The sequence below is a fragment of the Pelmatolapia mariae genome, linkage group LG14 (genome assembly GCF_036321145.2).
Source record: "Pelmatolapia mariae isolate MD_Pm_ZW linkage group LG14, Pm_UMD_F_2, whole genome shotgun sequence".
Lineage (NCBI taxonomy): Eukaryota > Metazoa > Chordata > Actinopteri > Cichliformes > Cichlidae > Pelmatolapia > Pelmatolapia mariae.
The window spans coordinates 25,654,905-25,678,878 of NC_086239.1; the positions used below are offsets into that span (position 1 = coordinate 25,654,905).

Sequence of the window (23,974 nt, forward strand, 5' to 3'; positions counted from 1 at the left end):
CCTGTCCGTGCATTCGCTCCCCCAGCAGGCCACTGCATAGAAAAAGGCAGATGCTACCACAGTGTCATAAAATGACCTTAACAGAGTCCTGCAGACTCCAAAGGAACTCAGTCTCAAGATGGAGTCAACTCTGGCTCTTCTTATACAGGGACGTCTGTATTTGTAGTCCAGTCCAGTTTATTGTTGAGGTGAACACCCAGGTACTTGTAAGAGTCCACTATCTCAATGTCTTTTCCTTGGATGTTTACCAGTGTTGTAGGGGGTGACTTCCTCCTGAAGTCTATGACCATCTCCTTCGTCTTGCTGGTGTTGATTTGGCGAATGTTGGTCTCACACCAGCCAACAAAGTCACTGATGAGACCCCTGTATTCCTGGTCATTCCCGTTTGATATGCATCTGATGATGGCTGCATCATCTGAGAACTTCTGTAGGTGGCAATCGTCCGAGTTATAACAGAAGTCTGAAGTGTACACGGTGAACAGGAAGGGTGCAGATTACCACCTCGGACACACAGTCATGGTCCATGGAGTCATCTGTTTGCCTACTCCGGCTCCCTCCAGCTTCCCTCTAAGTAGTACAGGCAGAAAGCACTGGAGAAGTAAAAAAACGTGATCCTCACAGTGCTCCAAGCCTGCTCTACACTCACTAAATAAAGGTGCCAACTGGAACCATAAGTGGTTCTTTAGACTGATGCCATAGAAGAACCTTTTTTGGTGCCGCAAAGAACCTTTCGAACAATGGTTCTTTGAAGAACCATTAAAGGTGCCCCAAAGAACCATCAAGAAATGGTTCTTTGGGGCACTTTTAATGGTTTTTCAAAGAACCTTTTTTAAAATAGTTCTTTAGAGAACCATTTTTAAAAAGCTGCTTCAACTGGTTCTTTAAAAAACCATTTTAAAGAACCTTTTTTGAGCGGTTCTTTAAAGAACCATTTTAAATCTTTCAAAATAAAATGTATCATAAATTGAATTTGAGTAGGGTAAAATAAATACGAGCACAGCATAGACATATATTAATGGTTTATTGCCATTTCGTAATATACCAAAAGACAAAAAGGCATTTTAACCCTCAGCACCACATCACTACTAATATATGTCACATATTAGTCATTTAAACAGTAATAATTAAACATTTTTACTATACTATATATATAAAAAAGGTTTTAATGAAAATGTTTTACCTTTTCCAACAGTCCCAGAATCCAGAGCTTCAAAGACCAGTAGGTACTCAAAACTGTTATCCGTTTCGCTGTCACCGTCCGTGAGAACTTGTTTTTTTCTTTAGAAAGTTCAAGGCCCGCCAGGCGCGCAATCTGTCTGCGCATGCGCATCCCAATGATTGACCCCCCTCCCTCCCTCCTTTTCGGGAGGTTGCCATAGTACGACGTGTTCTAATGTCACTCTCTCCCTCTCTCTCTCTCTCCCCGTCATTTATTTGGCTCGAAACACATATTAACAAATTGCTCAGTGATAAACAAGTACTCAGATCCTTTACCTAAGCAGTGTGCTTTGTCAAAACTAAGTAAGTGTGTCGGTAATGAACACATAAGTGTGTTCATAAGTGTGTTCATTACACATAAGTATGTGCATTACGTTGACATTCTGTTGTGCAATTGTTATTTACTTGTATTTTATAATTTGACTTTACATACTGCTGGGTGGTTTGTATAGTTTATAATAACTAGTATTATCATTATGCTATATTTTCTAATATATATAATAATCTCAAAAGTAATGCCTTGAAGCAGAAAATAGTAATACTTTATTAAAACTTTAAAACTAATGTACAGTGTTTGAATGTGTGTATTGTGTCTACTGTTTGTTAACTCACCATAATCATAAACGTCTTAATCACAAATTCCACATTCTATTACCACATTATTTGTGATGAGTGGGTTTGCGGGGTTAGGGGTGTTGGCGGTAAGGTCTTTAGGCTTTGGCCCCCACCCCTGCCACCAGTATATTTTTAAGCAAGTATTTCTAACTTTTATTTGAATATTCAGTTTCCTACCATCTGCTCTTAATGGGTAATTGCCAGGTACTGGAGGGGGGTTGATGGAACCTGGGAGGTGGGAGAGGTGAGCAGACACCAGTCAGAAAGACACTGTGGCTCCTCTATTGTCCTTGAAGTGTCCAGAGATTTTTTTCATGTTCCTCCAGACTTCTCGGACATTATTCTATTGGAGTTGGTTTTCCATCTTCCTCCTAAAGCGCTCCTTGCCACCTCAGATCTTGTATTTACGATCCTTTTGCACTCTCTTCAGTTTCTTCTTGTCTCCAGACCAGAAACCCCTTTTCTACTCGTTCAGCAGGGCCTTCAGTTCTGGGCTCACCCACAGTTTATTATTCCTGCAAGCATCGGGAAATCTGTAATAAACTGGAAACACTAATGCAAAATGCTAATAACTAGGTTTTAAAGAATAACACAAATGAATGCATTAGATTAGCATGTGAGTGTAGAGGACCATCTCTCATGGCATAGTTTATACATGGATGACAACACATAATATGGTAAATATATTTCAGGTAGGAAAGAAAGTGGAGCAAATTTTTAAAACATCTAGTACACAAAAATAATGTGCTATGCACATTCTCCTGCTTGTCCAATTCAGGGTTGTGGGGGGCGCAACACCATCGTCCTGCACCACCTTCATCATTGATTGACCCCTAACCATCCAAAAATCCAGCCTCTCCTGCAGCAAGTAGCACCAAGCCGCCCACTGCATACTGAAAATTTTGAAGTTTTAAAAGAAAAACAATGTTAAAACAAGCATGATGTAATTAAGAGATATAGACTGTCCTAATGAAAAAATGCACCAGTATAATTTGTGTATGAAGTAAAATAATTAATTCATCTTTCCTATTCTGCCCAAAACAACATATTAGAATATTTAATGTCTATCATTCGAAATGAACCACTACAAAATATACTGGGGGTAGAAAGCTGCATGCTGAGTATGTTGAAAATTAGAGTGCTCAATTTTTGGGCGAATATATATGTTTTATTTCAAAGTATAACTACCGGCATCAGTTCTCTGTCCATATTTACAATAATAATGGTCAGGTAATTTCATGACAATCTTAATTTTATGCAACCTGATTTTTTAGAACTACTTTAAGATTTATTTCGTGAGCTTATGTTAGCTACTAACCTACAGTTAGCTACCTTGTTAGTAGGTTGACAGTATGTCACATAGGTTTATGACAACAAGAGACGGCCTTAAATATAACTTAACCCTTTAAGACCTACCATAGAACCAAGGTCGCCAGAGCTTATATTATATTTTTACATGCTGTAGTGCCATTTTTGGGAGCATTTCAAGTTGCTATACATCAATACAACCATTATAGCCCAAATATTAATAATATGTATGCATTAAGTACATAGTAATTACATAAATTGCCAAAAAAAAGTGCAATAAACTAAAAAAAAAATAAAATCGTTTTTGTTTGTTTTAACATATATTTCTAGTTAGAGAAATTTAAGAGGTTTGTCCCTCAAAACTGTATGTTATGACATGCATAGGTTCTTTCTCTTCAGCACCCTCTGCTGGTCATAGTGGGAATACTCACAAGCTTATATTTTGGTGGGGTTTTTCTGTGTTCCTGTGGGTAGAGGAAACAGGAAGCTGGTCGCTTGTTAGCCTGCAGAATATGTTGTTTGTCGCCTTGGATGCTCTTTAAAACGTTTCTGCCTTGGAGAGTTATTGCTTGTGAGTATTAATGTACAACATGTTTACAAGTTTATTTGGTGCATTTCTATTACAGAGATTTGTTTAGAAACCAGTTATTTCATCTGTTATGTTTATCTTTGAGGAAGCTAAACTCGCTAAGTTGTATTGTGATCAATACTGAATCGCTGTTGATTACACATACTATATAACAGTATAGTTCATATCCTAGAAGTGTGAGTTAAAAGGAAAAGACATCTTGTAACATTTACTTTGTGTTTGTTTTTAGTTTTACGGGAAGAAAAGGATGTCAATCATTGAACTACTGATGAAGTAAAAAGCCTCAAACTTACTTCCGCCTCCTATGTTCATTGAAACCGTTAGCTGTCTGTCAAGTTGGGCAAAGGGACGCACAATAAGGACAAAACACTGTAAATACAAAAAAGTTGCACAAAATAGTTTCCCACCACAGGAAATTTATTTTGAGTGTCTTCATAGTTTTATTTTTGAAATACACCAATTTTGATATACTGCAGGAAAAACGAAAATAAATATTATAATGCAAATTTGCAAAAAAACAGCATATGCATCAAAATAAACTATTTCCAACAGTGCAGTTTGAGTTCTAAGCATCCCAGAAATGATACATAAAGTCATAAAGTCAAATATAACTTTTAAAAACACCAATATAGGCTTATGAGGCCCTAAAGGTAAAAAACTACATTTTCGCAAAAATGACGTCACTTCCGGTTTCAGGCAGGTAATGGCGGACATGCGATAGTTCGCGCTGATGTCTATTTCAACGTAGGAAGTGTTATGAACAGCTGATCGAATCGGCAAAGCGTGTTTCTGTACGATTATGTTTTTGTTGCTGCAAGTGGTTTTTATGCAATTTTTGCAAAGCTATATGTGGAAGGAAACCGTGACCTAGGACAAGCTGATGGCATAAGATGTAAGTACAACTCCTCCGGTTTCATATGCAAAAAAAATTATTGCGCTAGCTTACGTGGTTGCAGTTCTACCGGGATTTTAAAATAGTTATGCAAATCGGAGCGTGCCCGCTCTGACCAGCTTTAAAGGGTTAAGGAATAAAAAAAAGGTTTTAATTGCCTTGCAGTCCTACAGCAGTGGCTATAATATTGGTTTGATTCCAAATATATTGTTATAATCCATTGGTTTATGCAAGCATGGATCTATGAGGCAAGCCAAAAAGGAGCCAAAGCTAAAGCTAGAGCTAGCAGTTGGCATGCCTTTCTTCTTCTTTGTCTTTATCTAGGGATGAAATTAAAAGTACAGACTTCCAGTAGGAAGCACTCTGCCACCTACTGGCAGCCAGCTCTATACAGGCTGTTTCTATTTATGCTTATTATACAGAACTTACCACAGGTGTTTCCAGGTAATAGTCACACACCTTTTAAGCTTTAATAGGTTATCAATATGCTATTAAAAAGAAACAGACAGTTTTGTGTTTTGCAGCTCTAGTTCCTGCTTATTACACAGAAGCTACCACAGATAATAGTGGTAATAACTTAGAAATTACTACATTATTACGTTCTTGTTTCTTCCTTGTTACCCTACTATTACCACTTTATTACCAAGCTATATGTCCACAGTGTTACCCCCAGTTTTGGGGTCCTTATTATCATATTACATAAATTTCAGGTTAATATCACCATGATACCATTTACCATGATATTACTTGGATATTACATGGTTATTACTTTGGTAATTGCATAGTGATAACTTAGAAATTACTACATTATTACCTTCTTGTTTCCCCCTTGTCACCCTACAATTACCCCTTTATTACCGAGTTGTAGTAGAAAGTGCTACCCAAAATTAAAACAACAGACAAATGTAAAATATATTAATCAACACTTAATCAATTTTCAATGTGATTAACCCATCTGGAGCGCAGAATGGACAAACTTTTTACAAATTGCCTAAAATGTGTTGACAGTGACATTCCAGGGATTTTGAGTCATTCTGCACTCCAGATGAAAATTTTGATCGAGTTCATCGTGACGATAGATTAAATAGTTCATAATTAGCTGTACAGGATGAATGATGATTTAACTCTTCTAGTCAAAGTTTTCAAATGATGTATTCATGTGCAAAAGGAAGATTTTGTCTCTCCATAAACACACTCCGATTGCAAATTCAGACGTATTAATGCAAACAAAAAAAAATTAATGTGCTTTAACATCCTGAATGTATGGCAGTTCAGCTTACTTCAGCCTAGTTATTTTTTATCAAGGATTAAAATACAACCAAACATCCTTCTAAAATCAATTTAACTTTACAATAGGCAAGGCAAGTTTATTTTTATTTTATTTTAATAATACAACTTTACAGTATTTATTTGATAGTTTTCAGGAAGTCTACTCAACTTTAAAAAAAAAAAAAAAAAAAAAAAACAAGAAGGGGGACAGAAGACTGTGTTCCATCTTCGGAAGGTTCATGACTCATTGAGATCACCTGATGCAAGATCTGAATGGGGTTTGAGGCGCCTGGAAAGAGATCTCAAAACTGCACTGTAGGTACCAACAATGCAGTTCACATCTTCGGTCATATGCTCTCAGTGGGTCACATAATAGGGCGAGGCACGGTCTCACAATGACTTCACCTGAAACATCTGCTCATAATGACCCATGCCTTTTTCACACATTGGTGCATGTGGTGAGGTACATGATCAATAGTGGATCAACAACCTTGTTAAGGGACAACTCCCACTAGGAATTAAATACCTGGGACTCCACCATTTGGTTTAGAACTGAAGAAGCTTCTTGGATGAGAGATGAAACTTTTCTAGTCGTGAACACTAGTTGACCAAGTTATATTTTAACCATATGTTCATCCAGCACTCAAGGTATTCTAGAGCAGTGGTCCTCAACCCTTTTTATGCCATGGACTGGTTTATGTCCGACAATATTTTTAAGGTGTCACGGATAAATACAGCAAAATAAAACCAGTACTGGTACCAAAATAAAGAAGTTTTATTTATAAGGCACATGATTAATAGGGGATCAACGGCCTTGTTAAGGGACAACTCCCACTAGGAATTAAATATATGGGACCATCTGGTTTAGGACTGAAGAAGCTTCTTGGATGAGAGATGAAACACCTTCAAAAAACTCAAAGAAGTCTAGTTACTTTCTTTCCAAGCGCCTTATATTACCGCATATAAACAATCATTATACCTCATGGCATTGATCAATCTGTTATTACTACAAAATGAAAAAGAAATGTGTAGCTTTGTGTATTATGCCTTCCTGATTTATGGTTTTTACATAGAAACTAAACATTGTTTCTGGGAAATAAGCCACAGCATCGCTGAAAAAGATATTTAATAATCACATCATCACGTTCAAACAAAGGACAAGGATTATTATCAGCATAATAGTATAGAAAAAAGTATACTAAAATCTGAACTTATATTTAACATTAAGATCTTTATATGGTACTAAACTCATGATAATAAGGTAATATGTTGTGTTTGAAATGCCCCATAGAAACGTACATTTTATTACTCACAATACTATATGTTATTGACTCTTGGGAATTGTTAAATTTGTTTCCACAGTATTATTCCTAGTTCTTCTTCTTTTGTCTACGCTGTTTAGGGGTCTCCACAGTAGATCATCAGCTTCCAACTCACCCTATCCCTGACATTCTCATGTGTCACACGACTCACTTGTCAGAACAGGAATTGATGAACATAAGCAAGTACTAGAAGCTCTATACTATAACTGATTTTTGTTGATTAAATATTTCTTAGTGTTTTTCTCAGGCTTAAACAATATGATAAAACACTTGGGAGCAAATATACACATTATTAGACCAAAGCTGGAGGCCAGAATTGCAAAAATCTCCACAACTACAGTGAATTTCCCAGGAGAGCTGACATATGCTGGGATAAATGTGATCCAGACAGTACAAAATATTAGCATGCTGAAGGTGATAAGCTTAGCTTCATTGAAATTATCAGGTAATTTGCGGGCTAAGACAGCTAAAACAAAGCAAAAGGCAGCCAGTATGCCTAAGTATCCAAGCACAGCCCAGAAGCCAGCAGCAGAGCCTAATGCACATTCCAATACGATTTTCTCCTTGTATGCAGTTAGATTTTTCATTGGAAAGGGAGGGTTCACTACCAACCAAACAGTACATATTAAAACTTGAATAAAGGTGAAAGACACAACAGTCATTCTTTGCTGTGGAGGACCAAACCATTTCATCACATTACTACCTGGAATTGTAGCTTTAAAAGCCATTAAAACCACTATAGTTTTCCCAAGTACACAGGAGATACAGAGTACAAAGGTGATGCCAAATGCAGTGTGACGCAGCATGCAGGACCACTCTGATGGTGCTCCAATGAAAGTTAATGAACATAAGAAACACAGAGTCAGTGAGATGAGCAGCAGGAAGCTCAGCTCAGAGTTGTTGGCCCTGACAATTGGAGATGTCCTGTGACAAAAGAATACAGCCGCAGTTACGATGGTCAGACAGGCACCAATGACTGAGAATGTAGCCAGGATAATTCCTAGGAGGTCCTGAAAAGAGAGATACTCCACAGGCTTAGGGATGCAAGTGTCTCTCTTTTTGTTAGGCCAGAATTCTTTTTGACAAGGTAAACAATCAGTCGAATCTGAATAAAGAAAAAACAAATAAATACAATTTTTTCTTGATTTTCATATATACACAATGTAACATTTTAAATGCATTGTAATCATTTCTCTTTACCTGTACTATTACTAATTTCTCCCTCAGGACATGCTGTACAGTCATAGCAGCAGATGGGTTTTCCTTTCTGCAACACTTTACGAGTTCCTGGAGGACAACTGTCCGTGCACACTGACACTGGCACCTGTCAAAGACATAAAGGTTGCAGAATAAACGTAAATATTTACTATGCAGCTGTGTGTTGTTGTTTACTAATCGATCAGGCGATCGTGGCTCAAGAGTTGGCAGTTCGTCTTGTAATCAGAAGGTTGCCGGTTTGAGCGCCAGCTTGGACAGTCTCGGTCATTGTGTCCTTGGGCAAGACACTTCACTTACCGCCTACTGGTGATGGCCAGAGGGGCAGATGGCGCGATATGGCAGCGTCGCTTCTGTCAGTCTGCCCCAGGGCAGCTGTGGCTACAATTGTAGCTTGCCTCCACCAGTGTGTGAAAGTGAATGAATAGTGGAATAGTAAAAGCGCTTTAAGGGTCTCGAAAAGCGCTATATAAATGCAATCCATTATTATTATTACTAAAGTTTGTCAAATTCTGACTGCTTACTTTCATGCTACCCTCCATCCAGGTAATGTTTTTGTCGATCTGGAATTCCTGGCCCACGGGCCGTGATGCGTCATACAGCCCTACAGTCACTATCTCAGTCATGCCATTTTCACTTTTCTGCCAGTTAACCAGTTCATAAATAGCCACAGGATCCCCATTAGCGTCAAATGACACATCATAGCCATTTTGGGAAAAATTTGCCTTCTTCAGCTCAATTAAAATCTGATAAAATTAGGGATAACGGGAGGGGAAAGCAAAAAAAAAATTATGCAATATTTCAATAACAAATATTAATATTGCATATCAATTTATATTGCAGTTGATGAAAGACACTGACAGCAACATATTTATTTCTTCTGACCTGTTTGGACTCTAACTTGGTGAACTTGTCACACTCTATAGTGCCATTTATTTCCTGGCACACTGCATTATGGATGGCATGTGCTACTGCATACATGGCCTTGTACGCCATGTTAGTAACTCTGAGCTGTGATGTGTCGGTGTACTGGTTTTGCAGATTCTGTATGTCTTCATTTCCATCACATACTTTCTTCTTTGCAGCGGCATCTAAAATCACAAAAAGACAGAGCAGATGTGAACATAAAACTAGATCTCAGATGTGTTCTCTTTATAAATGTTGCAAATTATGCTGGTACCATGAAACAAATTTATTTTATAAAAAGTAAAATAAAATAAAATAAAAAATGGAAAATAATCCTACCACGAATAATTAGTATAGGACATAACAGTAACAGTAATCTAGCTAATTGCATTTTCTATCGTATAATCACATTACCGTTACTAACAAGGAAATGCGGTGTGAATGCGTTACTATCTTTCAGCACACAGACGATTGAAGCTGTTTTCATCTTACCGGGAGCTTGGGGGGGGGGGGCACAATCACACACATGCTGCTGATTGGCTGAGGAAGAATAAAGTAGCTTACCAGCTTTATTCAAAAAGCTCTATATCATCATGGAGGTCTCTGATGATGACTCAAACTACACATGACCAATTTAAGATGACACAGCAACAAGCTGTTATGTCAACTCCGGACAACCCTTAGTCTCCATTTCTTGTTTTAACAGTGTGAACTCGGTATGTACCAGTTTTTAAATTGCGTTGATAGGCCACGAAAAAAACACAGTTTTCTAAAGTTTACTGAAGTGTTTTCTAAGGAAAGGGCTCGAAAGCAGTCTCTTCTCTTCTTGCGATCAAAAAAAGAAAGAAAAGAAAAAACACCTTTTTCCTATTGGTGGAAAAATGTGTCATGTCGACCAATCAAAAGATGATATGGCAACATGGCATTGGTTGCTTAGAAAGAGGGAGAAATTTTAGGAGTGACGGCGGCGAGAGAGCAAAAGAGAAAGAGAGGGAGTTTTGAGATGCAAGAGATTAGCGTGTTTGGAGTGTGTAGTTAGTGTGTCGTACAGTTGATAGTTTTGTTTTGTGTGTCAGAACAATGAGGCAACTGCTAAATGTTGCAGTTGCTGCCAAAATGCCACCAAGGGCAGATTGCAATGTAAACGCTGCCTCCAGGTTGAAACACGAGGAGTGATACACTTCCTGCTTTCAGGCCTGCAGGTATCAGGCTTGGGATGTTCTCCTTTATGTTAGAGTGGACAGAAATAATTTTTAGGAGTAGCAAACACGTTAAAAACACAAAAGCCTTATTAAACACAGGGTAGTTTGGGCCTGGAAGCAGGATTCATCACGCCATCACTTAAAGACCGGATATTTGACAGTTATTGTGTAGATTAATAATTACTTTCTTAAACTGTCTACTACAGGTGTGTGACTGAGCTTCTTGGCGGTGAGACATATGTCTCATGTTCAGGGGGTTATCTGTTTTCTGCCACCTGCATCACACCATGGAGGTCTCCGATGATGACTCAAACTACATGGTGATATTTAAGATTACCTTCACAACCTGTAGCTACCCTCAAGACTCTGTTGCTCAAGATAGCTACTGTGCTTGGCCACACTTTAAGGATTTAAAGTGTCTTGCAAGGAGAAGAGGTTTGGACCAGCCTTGAGGCCCTGCTGCAGGAATATATTATATTAGTATATTAATATCATATATTAATATCACAAGTTGAATTACTGAAATAAATGAACTTTTGCACAATATTCAAATTTTTGGAGTTTCACCTGTATTCTCACCTCACACTTGGTCACCATTCATAGCTTTTCCATGAAAATAGGTCAGCCCATGAAGCAGCATTTAGACTTTGTAACATCAGCAGTTGACAAGATAATTTAAACCAAGAAAAATGTCTTACTTTTGGTCAGTGTGCAGTTGAATGCATCCTCCCAGAACTCAGTAAGTATTTGAGAAGAAGCCACTTGTGAGGGGGACAGATTCAGCAGGAAGTCTCTGAGACCTGGGATTATAGACTTTGGAATCCCAAATCCAATGGCCCCAGCACAGAAACTGAACCTCATTAATTCTGGGTTAGTTACCCATGATTCACTGCCAATCCACTGGCGAGACGGGGAAGGCTCATATGATAGCTCCTCCAACAGTGCCCTCATGTCCCCTAAAGATAGAAGTGCTACAACAACCATGGCTGTAGACCTTGACAGACAATATTGTGCATTAGAAGCATTTTAAAGTGTAACTACATGAAAAAATATAATTTTGAAGACAGTAAATCTAATATTTGCAGAAAAAAATATCTCTGATGAGGACACCTGCGGATCACATCTGCTACTCTCTGAATTCTGCTATGTGGGTATGTTCGATGGAAAGAAAGAGAGTATTCCACACAGATCCCCTCTTTCTGTGCTGCTTTTAGAAATGAAGCCATGCCATTATTTCCATAATCCGAATCTGACCGAACAGCACCTATCCAAGTCCAGCCAAAGTGTTTTACCAGCTTGGCCATTGCTTCAGCTTGGAACTGGTCACTGGGAATTGTTCTGAAAAAATTTGGGTACTGCTGCTTGTCAGACAAACATGCGCATGTTGAAAAGTGGCTAACCTAAACCAAAAGAAATAAAACACCACATATCGCAAAATCAAATATCATGCACATACATATTTTAAATACAAAAATTGACAGAAATTGAAAACATTTACTTGGGGAATGTTAAAGGACCTGATGACTTGTGACAAACTGATGGAAGTCGTAGACCCAGAGCCACCAACAACAGCCATCACCATACCAGAATGTGAGCAATTGTTATCCATGGAAAACACAGGGTCGAAGCAATTTAGAAACTGAAATGCCATGTGCACTGCTACAGGCACTGATGCACATGAGTCATAGATCTGATACCCGAGCCTGATTCCGGGCAGCAGCTCTGTGCTGTTGTTAATCTCTTCTATGGCAAAAACCATTGCACGTGATGATTGCAGTTCACTGGTGATAATGCTGCAAATAGTTGTGTCACTGTTAGAATATAGACTGTAGATTTAGTTTAAGTTAAATAGAACCAACAACAGGATAATTTGCTGGTTGTATCTGTTGATTAAATGTTAATCAAAATGTTGCCTGACCAGTTAAATTGAGCACAAAAGATTAGCATAAGAAATTAGTGGAAAATTATGGATTACTAATTAAAGTCTTTTCATTTCCTTTTAAATATAATACATTTAAATGCATTTCCTTTATCATTTCCTTTACATCATTTCCTTTATAAAACTGTTATTTAACATATTGTATAATTTCTGTTTTTTAAAACACAACAAATTATTTTATAAAGAATAAATGACAATTTTTTTTTTTACATTTTTCAACACTACACTGAATCAATGTAGTTCCATAGAACATAACACACATGAAAACATTTCTCTCCTCATACAGTCCAACATATTTTTACACCTCCTTCTTCCCATTACTGACTTTTTTACTTACTAACCTTCCTTTGCATTTTGCAGGCTCAGGCATGCTGGTGTAGTCACTGTAAACTGTGTTCATGTAGACGTGAAGGGAAAAATCACCACCAATAACAAAGTCCCCATCCTTTGAAAATGCAGGTAGACGAGTGCTTCCCTGCAGCTTGCAGTTCAGAGAGGATGTTGTCGTACCAGCTTGAGCTCCTATATGCCTAGTCATTTGTCTCATACCATCTAGACACACTGCAAAGGCAACAGCTGAGTTGAGGTGAAACAAACACACAGCCAATACCAGACCAATTACAAGAGCTGCTATCTCCATTTCCATCTAAAATTGTCTGTATATGGGCACGCATTGTTTCCATTGGTTTATATAAGTCTTCAAACAAAAGGGGTTTTGTCATCTTCTTGAGAATATGTGGTCATGGATTAACCCTTACATAGTGTTGACATTCTAAGTTTTCACAGTATGGTTTTGATTGGGCCCAAGATTTCCCTCATAATAATTGGCTACGGCAAATGATACAATACAGCTTTATTTAATTTAGATTGGAACATCAACAGATTTTTAATCCTTAACTAATATTTCATACAGCAGAAAGAGTGTATATTTTTGGTTTTGCACCAATTGTTTTTGCAAAAAACCATATTATCACACAAGATCTTATGTTGGTATACCTTAGACAGAAAAATATCATAGAGTATTAATAATTTAAATATATTTTTTTGGAAAGTGTAAATGGCGAGAAAATTCTGGAATTGCAGGGATTTATTATGACTGTACTGCATAACCATTACTACTTCTAACATTGACTTTTCTCTGTAACTACTATCTGTAGTAATACAAAGGAATTAAAATTTAGAGCACAAAAGTCATAATAGTATAAAAATAATATCCTAAAATGTGAACTTATATTACCTTATTATCATGAGTTTAGTAGCACATAAAGATCTTAATGTTAAATACAGTGGTATGCAAATGTTTGGGCACCCTTGATAATTTACATGATTTTCCTTCATAAATCATTGGTTGTTTGGATCAGCAATTTCATTTAAATATATCATATTGCAGATGAACACAATGATATTTGAGAAGTGAAATAAAGTTTATAGGATTTACAGAAAGTGTGCAAAAGTTACTTAAACTAAATTAGACAGGTGCATAAATTTTGGAACCCCAACAGAAAAATTACATCAATATTTAGTAGATTCTCCTTTTGCAGAAATAACGCCTCCAAACACTTCTTATAGCTTCCAATGAGAGTCTGGATTCTGGTTGAAGGTATTTTGGACCTTTCATCTTCACAAAACATCTCCAGTTCAGTAAGGTTTGATGGTTTCTGAGCATGGACAGCCCGTGTAATTCACACCATAGATTTTCTATAATATTCAGGTCTGGGGAGTGAGATGGCCATTCCAGAACGTTGTACTTGATCCTCTGCCTGAACGCCTTAGTAGATTTTGAACGGTGTTTAGGGTCGTTGTCTTGTTGAAATATCCAGCCCTGGTGCAACTTCAACTTTGTGACTGATTCTTGAACATTGTTTTCAAGAATTTGCTGATATGCACTGGTCACACAGCCGCACAGCATGATGGAACTACCACCACATTTTACTGTGGGTGGCAAGTGTTTGTTTTGAAATGCTGTGTTCTTTTTCTGCCATGCATACCGCCTCTTGTTATGCCCAAATAGCTCAAATTTAGTTTCATCAGTCCACAGCACCTTATTCCAAAATAAGCTGGCATGTCCAAATGTGCTTAAGCATACCTCAAGCGAATCTGTTTGTGGCATGCGCGCAGAAAAGGTTTCTTCTGCATTACTCTTCCATAGAGCATCTCCTTGTGCAAAGTACACTGAATAGTTGAACGATGCACAAGATGCAAGATGATGTTGCAGGTCTTTGGAACTGGTCTTTGGGTTGACTATGACTGTTCTTACCATCCTTTGCCTCTGCTTCTCTAAGATTTTTCTTGACCTGTGACCTCCGGCCTTTACTAGAACTGTCCCTGTGGTCTTCCATTTCCTCACTATGTTCTTCACAGTGGAAACTGACAGCTGAAATCTCTGAGATAGCTTTTTGTATACTTCCCCTAAACCATGATGTTGAACAATCTTTGTTTTCAGGTCATTTCAGAGTTGTTTTGAGCCTCCTATGTAGCCACTCTCGAGAAAAGATGGAAAGAGGAGAAAAACTTGCAGCTGGCCACCCTAAATACCCTTTCTCATGATTGGATTCAGCTGTGTATGTAGGTGAAGGGTCAATGAGCTTACCAAACAAATTTTATGTTCCAATAATTAGTGCTAAAGGTATTCAAATCAATAAAACGACAAGGGTGCCCAAATTTATGCACCTGCCTAATTTAGTTTAAGTAACTTTTGCACACTTTCTGTAAATCCTATAAACTTCATTTCACTTCTCAAATATCATTGTGTTTGTCTGCTATATGATATATTTAAATGAAATTGCTGATCCAAACAACCAATGATTTATGAAGAAAAAACATGAAAATTATCAGAGGTGCCCAAACTTTTGCATACTACTGTATGTTTTGTTTGAAATGCCCCATAGATTTTACATTTTATTACTCATAATACTATATGTTATTGCCTCTTGGGAATTGTTAAATTGTTAAATTCCTAGTTCTTCTTTTGTCTATGGCGTTCAGGGGTCTCGGCAGTAGATAATCAGCTTCCAACTCACCCTGTCCCTAATATCCTCCTGTGTCACACGACTATCACTTGTCAGGACAGGAAGTGGTGAACATTGTTGTAATACAGCTAAAAGCAGCTTTAAATTCTAATGATCCGCAGTAGATCATCAGCTTCCAACTCACCCTATCCCTAACATTCTCCTGTGTCACACGCCGATTACTTGTCAGAGCAGGAAGTGGTGAAAATTGTTGTAATACAGTTGGAAGCAGCTTTAAATTCTCCTCCGCGAAAAGCTACCTTATCATGGAGGGGGTTTGTGTGTCCCAGGGATCTCAGGGGCTATGTTGTTCAGGGGCTTTTGCCCCGTGGTAGGGTCTCCCATGGGAAATTGTGAGGGACCAGACAAAGAGCAATTCAGAAGACCCTTAAGAGAATATCACAGAGGGAACAGTTTACCCTTCCCAGGATAGGGTTACCGGGGCGCTGCTCTGGAGCCAGGCCCAGGGAGGGTGCCCGAGGGCGAATGTCTGGTGGCCGGGCCTTAGTCCATGGGGCCCGGCTGGACACATCCCAAGAAGGGGACATGGGCCCATCCTCCTATAGGCCCAACACCGATAGGAGGCACCATAGGAGTTGTTTGCACTGTGTGCCGGGCAGCGGCCAGGCGCGGAGGCCCTGGCAGACCGATCCCCAGCTACCAAGTCTGGCAATTAGGACATGGGATATCAACTCTCTGGTGGGGAAGGAGCATGAGGTCGTGCATGAGGTTGAGAGGTACCAGCTTAACGCATGGCTTGGGCTCTGGAAACAGTCTCTGCTAGGCTGGGAATGCCTAGCAAAGCCCCCAGTCCGCGAGATCTTCAACGCACACCGGCAGACCTTTAACAGCATTCCGAGGGAAACTGGGGTCATTGAGGCCGAATGGACCATGTTCAGCATCTCCATTGCCGAAGCTGCTGCAATGAGCTGCGGCCACAAGGTGGTTGGTGCCTGTTGTGGTGGTAACCCCCGAACCAAATGGTGGACACCAGAGGAGAAGGAAGCCACCAGGCTGAAGAAGGAGTCTTATCGATCTTGGTTAGCCTGTGGGACTTCGGAGGCAGCTGATAGGTACCGACCAGCCAAGCGGAATGTGGCTTGGGCAGTGGCTGAAGCAAAAACTCGGGTGTGGGAGGAGTTCGGAGACCCCATATCATGGTCCCCGCACCTCGCCAGCTGACAACAGTCAGGCGCTATGTGTGTTGTTTATTCTCTTCTCTCGCACCTGCTCTCTCTTTCTCTCTCGTCCTCTCCCTCTCTCTCTTTTCCCTGCCGAGGCGGAGCTCAGTATGGGCTCCCGCCTCTGGCCCACGCACCTGGGGATGATCAGCACACCTGCCGCTGATTACCAGAATTAGAGTCCTACTTAAGATGGCGAGTCTGCTCTACTCGTCGCTGGATCGTTGAGCCATCAGCGTCAGTCGCCCTGCACTCTGCAACGTTTACTCGTGAGTACGTCTGAACCAGGAGACTAACTGTTTCTCTGTCTGTATATAGATTCCCCCCGGACCCGTTTCCCGGTGCACTGTGATTGAACGTGAGCAAGAGTGGTTGAGGAAAGAAGAGGAGCTGTGTGTGTTTGCGAGAGCTGTATGGAAATCTCCCCTCCCTGGACTCCTGCCCCTTTCACTCCAATATAGGCCAATATCCAACCTTCCTTTCATATCAAAAATCGTTGAAAGAGTAGTTGTCAAACAGCTAACAGATCATCTGCAGAGGAATGGCTTATTTGAAGAGTTTCAGTCAGGTTTCAGAGCTCATCACAGCACAGAAACAGCTTTAGTGAAGGTTACAAATGATCTTCTTATGGCCTCTGACAGTGGACTCATCTCTGTGCTTGTCCTGCTAGACCTTAGTGCTGCGTTCGATACTGTTGACCATAATATCTTATTAGAGCGATTAGAACATGCTGTAGGTATTACAGGTACTGCACTGCAGTGGTTTGTATCATATCTATCTAATAGACTCCAATTTGTTCAAGTAAATGGAGAGTCCTCTTCACCCACTAAGGTCAATTATGGTGTTCCACAGGGTTCAGTGCTAGGACCAATTCTATTTACATTATACATGCTTCCCCTAGGCAGCATCATTAGAAGACATAGCATAAATTTTCACTGCTATGCAGATGATACGCAGCTCTATCTATCCATGAAGCCAGGTAACACACACCAATTAGTTAAACTGCAGGAATGTCTTAAAGACATAAAGACCTGGATGGCCGCTAACTTCCTGCTTCTTAATTCAGATAAAACTGAGGTTATTGTACTTGGTCCTGAAAATCTTAGAAATATGGCATCTAAGCAGATCCTTACTATGGATGGCATTACCTTGGCCTCCAGTAATGCTGTGAGGAACCTTGGAGTCATTTTTGACCAGGACATGTCCTTCAAGGTACATATTAAACAAATATGTAAGACCGCTTTCTTCCATTTGCGCAACATCTCTAAAATTAGAAATATCCTGTCTCAGAGTGATGCTGAAAAACTAGTTCATGCCTTCATTACTTCCAGGCTGGACTACTGTAATTCGTTATTATCAGGATGTCCTAAAAACTCGCTGAAAAGTCTTCAGTTAATCCAAAATGCTGCAGCAAGAGTACTGACAGGGACTAGAAAGAGAGAGCATATTTCTCCTGTATTGGCTTCCCTTCATTGGCTTCCTGTTAAATCCAGAATTGAATTCAAAATCCTGCTCCTCACTTACAAGGTCTTAAATAATCAGGCCCCATCTTATCTTAATGACCTTGTAGTACCATATCACCCTATTAGAGCACTTCGCTCTCGCTCTGCAGGCTTACTTGCTGTTCCTAGAGTATTTAAAAGTAGAATGGGAGGGAGAGCCTTCAGTTTTCAGGCCCCTCTTCTGTGGAACCAGCTTCCAGTTTGGATTCGGGAGACAGACACTATCTCTACTTTTAAGATTAGGCTTAAAACTTTCCTTTTTGCTAAAGCATATAGTTAGGGCTGGACCAGGTGACCCTGAATCCTCCCTTAGTTATGCTGCAATAGACGTAGGCTGCCGGGGATTCCCATGATGCATTGAGTTTTTCCTTTCCAGTCACCTTCTCACTCACTATGTGTTAATAGACCTCTCTGCATCGAATCATATCTGTTATTAATCTCTGTCTCTCGTCCACAGCATGTCTTTCATCCTGTTTTCCTTCTTTCACCCCAACCGGTCGCAGCAGATGGCCGCCCCTCCCTGAGCCTGGTTCTGCCGGAGGTTTCTTCCTGTTAAAAGGGAGTTTTTCCTTCCCACTGTCGCCAAAGTGCTTGCTCATAGGGGGTCATATGATATGATTGTTGGGTTTTTCTCTGTATTTATTATTGTGCGATCTACTGTACAATATAAAGCGCCTTGAGGCGACTTTTGTTGTGATTTGGCGCTGTATAAATAAAATTGAATTGAATTGAATTGAACTCCTGGACCCTGGAACCCCGGCCCCTTTTCCCCAGACACCGTTGTATATATTTCACTGTGGAGAACACTGTAAATAAATTCACTTTTGGTTTGAAGGAACTTGTGGTCTGCGCCTGAGTCCGCTCCGGTATTCTTGACACCCCATGAAAAAAGACTTTCGGACTGCCTCGAAGAGATTCTGGCAAACTGTCAAGCAACTGTCAGGAGGGGAAAGCGGTACTCTACCTGTACTGTGTATAGTGCTGGTGGAGTGCTGCAGACTTCATCTGAGCGGTGGAAGGAATACTTCGATGACCTCCTTAATGCCACTGGCACATCTTACGAGGAGGAAGCAGAGTCTAGGGATGAGGGGGATGACTCGCCCATTTCCAGGGGTGAGGTCACTGAGGCAGTTAAACAACTCCTTGGTGGCAGAGACCCTGGTGCAGATGAGGTCCTCCCTGAGATCCTGAAGGCTGTGGATGTTGTAGGGCTGTCCTGGCTGACACACCTCTGCAATGTTGCATGGAGATCAGGGGTGGTACCCCTGGACTGGCAGACCAGGGTGGTGGTCCCCATTTTTAAGAAGGGGGACCGGAGGGTGTGTTCCAACTACAGGGGGATCACACTCCTAAGACTCCCTGGGAAAGTCTATGCCAGGGTGCTAGAAAGGAAACTCCGTCCTTTAGTCGAACCACAGATACAGGAGGAGTAATGCGGTTTTTGTTCTGGTCTCGGAAGACTGCACCAGCTCTTTATCCTCTCAAGGATACTTGAGGGCGCATGAGATTTTGCCCAACCAGTCGAAGTGTGTTTTTTGGACTTGGAGAAAGCATTTGACCGTGTCCCTCGGAGTGTCCTGTAGGAGGTGCTGCAGGAGTATGGGGTGTCTGGCCCATTGCTACAGGCCATTCGATCCCTATACAAGCTTGGTTCGCATAGCCGGCAATAAATCGTATTCATTCCCGGTGGGTGATGGGCTCCGGCAGGGATGCCCTTTGTCACCAATTCTGTTCATAACTTTTATGGACAGGATTTCTAGGTGCAGCCAAGTGGTGGAGGGCTTTCACTTAGGTGTCATCTCTGCTTTCCGCAGATGATGTGGTTCTGTTGGCTTCATCGGGTGATGGGCACCAGCTCGCACTGAAACAGTTTGCAGCTGAATGTGAAGCAGTGGGAATGAGGATCAGCACCTCCAAATCTGAGGCCATGGTTCTCAGCCGGAAAAGGGTGGAGTGCCCACTCCGGGTCAGGGAAAAGTTTCTTTTTTTGTTTTTTGCCTATCCCATTTTGTTCTTTTGCAATCAGGATTATTGTCTAAAGGCAAAGAAAGATGCCCAACGGATTTACTTTACCAAATGGACCATCCCGGCCTTGCCGTATTGGTCTATTTGATTCACCTTTACTTTTATTATTTATTTTATTTTATTTTCACTTGCTACAGACATGACTGGGGGAAAGAAAAGGGAGAAAGAAAGAGGAAAAGAAAAAAAGCGGGGAAGAGGTGATAAAGGGCAAAAAAACAAAAACCAACAAAACAAACAGACAAAAAATACATATATCAATCACCTGGATCACCTGTTGAGAAAGAAAAAAGAGAAAACAAGCAAAAAAAGAGAGAAATATAATAAACAACATCATCGCGATGATCTATGTGAATATAACAGTAAATACTAAATATTGAATATTATTGTGCTTTGAGGTAGGAGCCAAAAAGGGTGTAGTTTGTGTGTGTGAGCACCTGTGTGTACACCTGTGAGCATGAGCGTGCTTGTATTTAAAAGGTTCCTTCATGTAATGATCTGCTAGAGGGTGTGGGGAGCCAGGCTCCAGACATCCAGAGGCCCTCAGAGCTCAAGAGACCAAGGAAGACCAACGGAGGGGCAACCGTGCCACTCTCCCGGAAAGAACTGAGGAGAGCCCCAGATGAGGGGTCACTCACCTGCTGCAGAGCAGAAGCCCAGGGGGGTTGCAGTGACGTGCCTGTGAGTTCCGCCGGCAGCCAGCTGTGGCAGAGTGACCGAGCCGAGAGGCCGAGGGCACCCCACCCCCGAAGGGGCCCTAGCGAGCCCCAGGCTCCAGGCCTCGACAAGCAGCCACCAGGAGTGAGCCAGTGCGTACCTGGATGCCCATCCCCGGACACAAAGAACCACCAATGCACCGATGTCTGAGGGCGTCTGCCACTGGCAGGGGGAGTGGTGGGGGGAGATAGGCCTCCATACCTTGGAGGGCCTGAGATGTCCCTAGAGAGGTGGCGTCTGATACCCGACCTGACATATAGACACTGACAAACAGGCACACACAGATACAAACATCCATTCCCACCCTCATGCTCTCATATGCAATTACTCAGCACTCACCCAATGTGGAGGCATACATAAATAGACACTGTACACACAATCACACTCCCCAAGCGTACTCTATATTCCAGGTCTGAGGTACCCTTGCCCCTGGAGGGGGAAACTGCACCCAGACCCAGGTATTGTTACCCTCTTCCCTGTGGTGGAGAGAAGCAGACTGCCCTGACTCCGCAGCAGCAGGGAGGCCCCACATTCCAGACCCCAATTGGATGGCTTCTCCTCCCAGCCCCCCTGTCCCAACAGGCAACAGAGAAAAAAAGGGGGGGGGGGGGGGGGGGGGGGCTGTGAAGACTCCAAACCTCCCTCCGCCCGCTCATATGTAGTGTTGATGTATGTGTGTTCTAAGGTGCATTTAAAACCCAGGAGGGCATGGAGCTACCTGCCAGAGAGCAGCAGCGCATAACGCATAGCCCCTCCTGATAGCCCTCACTGTATACGTGTATGTGAAATTGAGAGGTGGGCAACGGCGCCAGGGGTGAGGTTATACACCCTGATGATCTTCTGGATGCCGTATAGCGTGCCCACCCTCAAGGTCCTCATCTTCCAGACAACACAAGACAATAGACACCCAGGCTGAGTTCTTCCTCCACCTCTCCTATATCTCCCCCACCTGCAGAGTGAGTTCCTTGTGAGAGGAGACCTCCTGCAAGATGTGACAGCCTCTGGCGCAGGGGGCCTCTGGTGCATCGGCCTAACTGGGGGGCTCTTCAACTGGCAGGGAGGTTGTTCCATCCTTGCAGAAGTCCACTCTGCAGGTGGGGGAGAGACATAGGAGAGGTGGAGAATAAACCTAACCTGGGTGTCTGTTGTCTTGTGTAGTCTGGGAGATGATTGAATGTTGGGGTGGGTACAGTTTCCTCTGCGGTGGGGTAGGGTGGGCTTCCCCGGGTCCTGTGGGGCTTGGCGGTGCTGCTACCGTAGGCCCCGGTCTGGATGGGCCTGGGCTCCCTTGCCTTGGTGGGTACTAGAGGACGGGGGAGCCTACTGGGGTGAGCGGGGCAGCTGGCCCTAGGGAGGGGCATCTTGCCCCTCCCTTCTTTTCCTCCCCATCCCCGGCTGCCTCCCTCTTCCCGCTCCACCACACCCACCCACACAGGTAGGGCCTTGGGGTGCGGGTGTGTCACCAGGGTGCAGGGGAGGCATTCCCCCCCCCCCTCTGTCCCCTTCTGGCCACCTGTGCCTCAATTTTATTCCACAACTTAGACATCCACATTTCTCACACTCTCATAACACACACACATATATATAGGGCCTTGAGGGTGACCACGTTAACGGCGTCCAGTGGACGGTCTGTGTATTCAACCTTACCTCTGGCACCGGTGCCCACCTCTCAATTTTAAATCCATGTAGACATTGAGGGTTCTCGGGAGGGGCCGTGCTAACACCTGCTGCTCTCTGGCAGCAGCACCATGCCCTCCCTTGTTTTAAATGCACTTTAGAACAACACGCAGCAACACTACACATGAGCGGGAGGAGGGAGGTATGGGGTCTTCACACACCCCCGTTCTCTACTAGCCATCGGGGCAGGGGGCTGGGAGGAGGTGTTGGCTGTCCGATGGGCCTCCCTGCTGCCGTGGAGCCTGGGGCGGTCTGCTTGCCTCCACCCCGGGGGAAAGGGTCACATCTCTTGGGTCTGGGTGCCGTTTCCCACTCTGGGGGTGAGGGTACCTGGACCAGGGGTATAGAGTATGTTTGGGGAGTGTGATTGTGTGTACATGTCCATGTATGTCTATTACTACTGTTAGAGTGGATTGTTAAATGTTTGTCATTTTTATGCTTGCCAACTTTGATGAAAGGGATTCCACTGTCCTTCCCCTCAGATTCTCGGGGATCTGGGTAGGGGGCTGTAATGTTTTATTGCAGATACATCCTATCTGGAGGATCTACTTCTTTTGATGTAAGCTTCCTGCGGTTATGACCCTTTTGGTCAGCAGGAGGTCTATACACACACACACACACACACACCTACACACACACACAAACACACACACACTCTTGTGTATACATTTACATACAGTGCCTTGTAACCAAAGGGGGGTTGCAAGGGGAGGTGTTTGTAAACTATTGTTTGAAGTTTGTCAATAAAAGGCAGCGAGAGGAGGCTATCATTGGGGTCATTTGTCTTGCTGGACACAGATGAGAGGCCTCCCTTGCGCAAGTAATCGATCGAACACTGTTGCCTTGTTTTTCTTTCATGGGAATACGTCCTGGATACAGTGGGGTCTGAGTTTAGACCCAACATTTTTTGGTCCTTCGAGAGCCGGAACCTAACACATCGCATCCACCGCGAGGAGAGGGAGAGGACGCCACCGCAACGTCTGGGATGATTGACGGAAAGCCCTAGTGCCTTGCTTGTCACTAGGCCGGAAAGTTTGCGTCTGAACTCCCCTCGGGATGGATGGCGATTGACGGGATACAGAGACTCTTCCCATGAACGGAAACAACACGAACAGTAAGTACAGAAGGCCTTAGAGAGCGGCTACGTGACCCTGCGTTGACCGCAGGAACGGGAGCGCGCTAGCCGCGTGAGAGAGACGCAGGCTTCTCCGCCGTGTGGGGCGTGGAGACAACCTAGGTTCGGTAGCTCCGCCGTGAGGAGTGTTCGGAATCTCCGCCATTTGGGGCGTTTGGAGAGTGTCCGACGGTTGAATTCTCCACCATATGGGGCGTGTGAGAGTTTTCAACAGAGAGCGCTAGCTGTGCGTGTAGACGCAAGCGATAGGCCTATGT

General features: G+C 42.3%; 1 protein-coding gene across 1 annotated transcript; it reads right to left on the reverse strand.

Moving 5' to 3' along the window:
- Window positions 1–7,413: 7,413 nt before the first annotated feature.
- Window positions 7,414–14,843, reverse strand: LOC134640617 (extracellular calcium-sensing receptor-like). Its single transcript, XM_063492526.1, has 10 exons — window positions 14,823–14,843; window positions 14,460–14,486; window positions 12,817–12,920; window positions 12,035–12,329; window positions 11,647–11,936; window positions 11,235–11,530; window positions 9,314–9,519; window positions 8,953–9,174; window positions 8,414–8,537; window positions 7,414–8,318 (listed from the first exon to the last, which is right to left on the reverse strand). Exons 3-10 carry the CDS (start codon window positions 12,873–12,875, stop codon window positions 7,414–7,416), a joined length of 2,397 nt encoding a protein of 798 aa, XP_063348596.1. The 5' UTR covers window positions 12,876–12,920; window positions 14,460–14,486; window positions 14,823–14,843.
- Window positions 14,844–23,974: the final 9,131 nt, after the last annotated feature.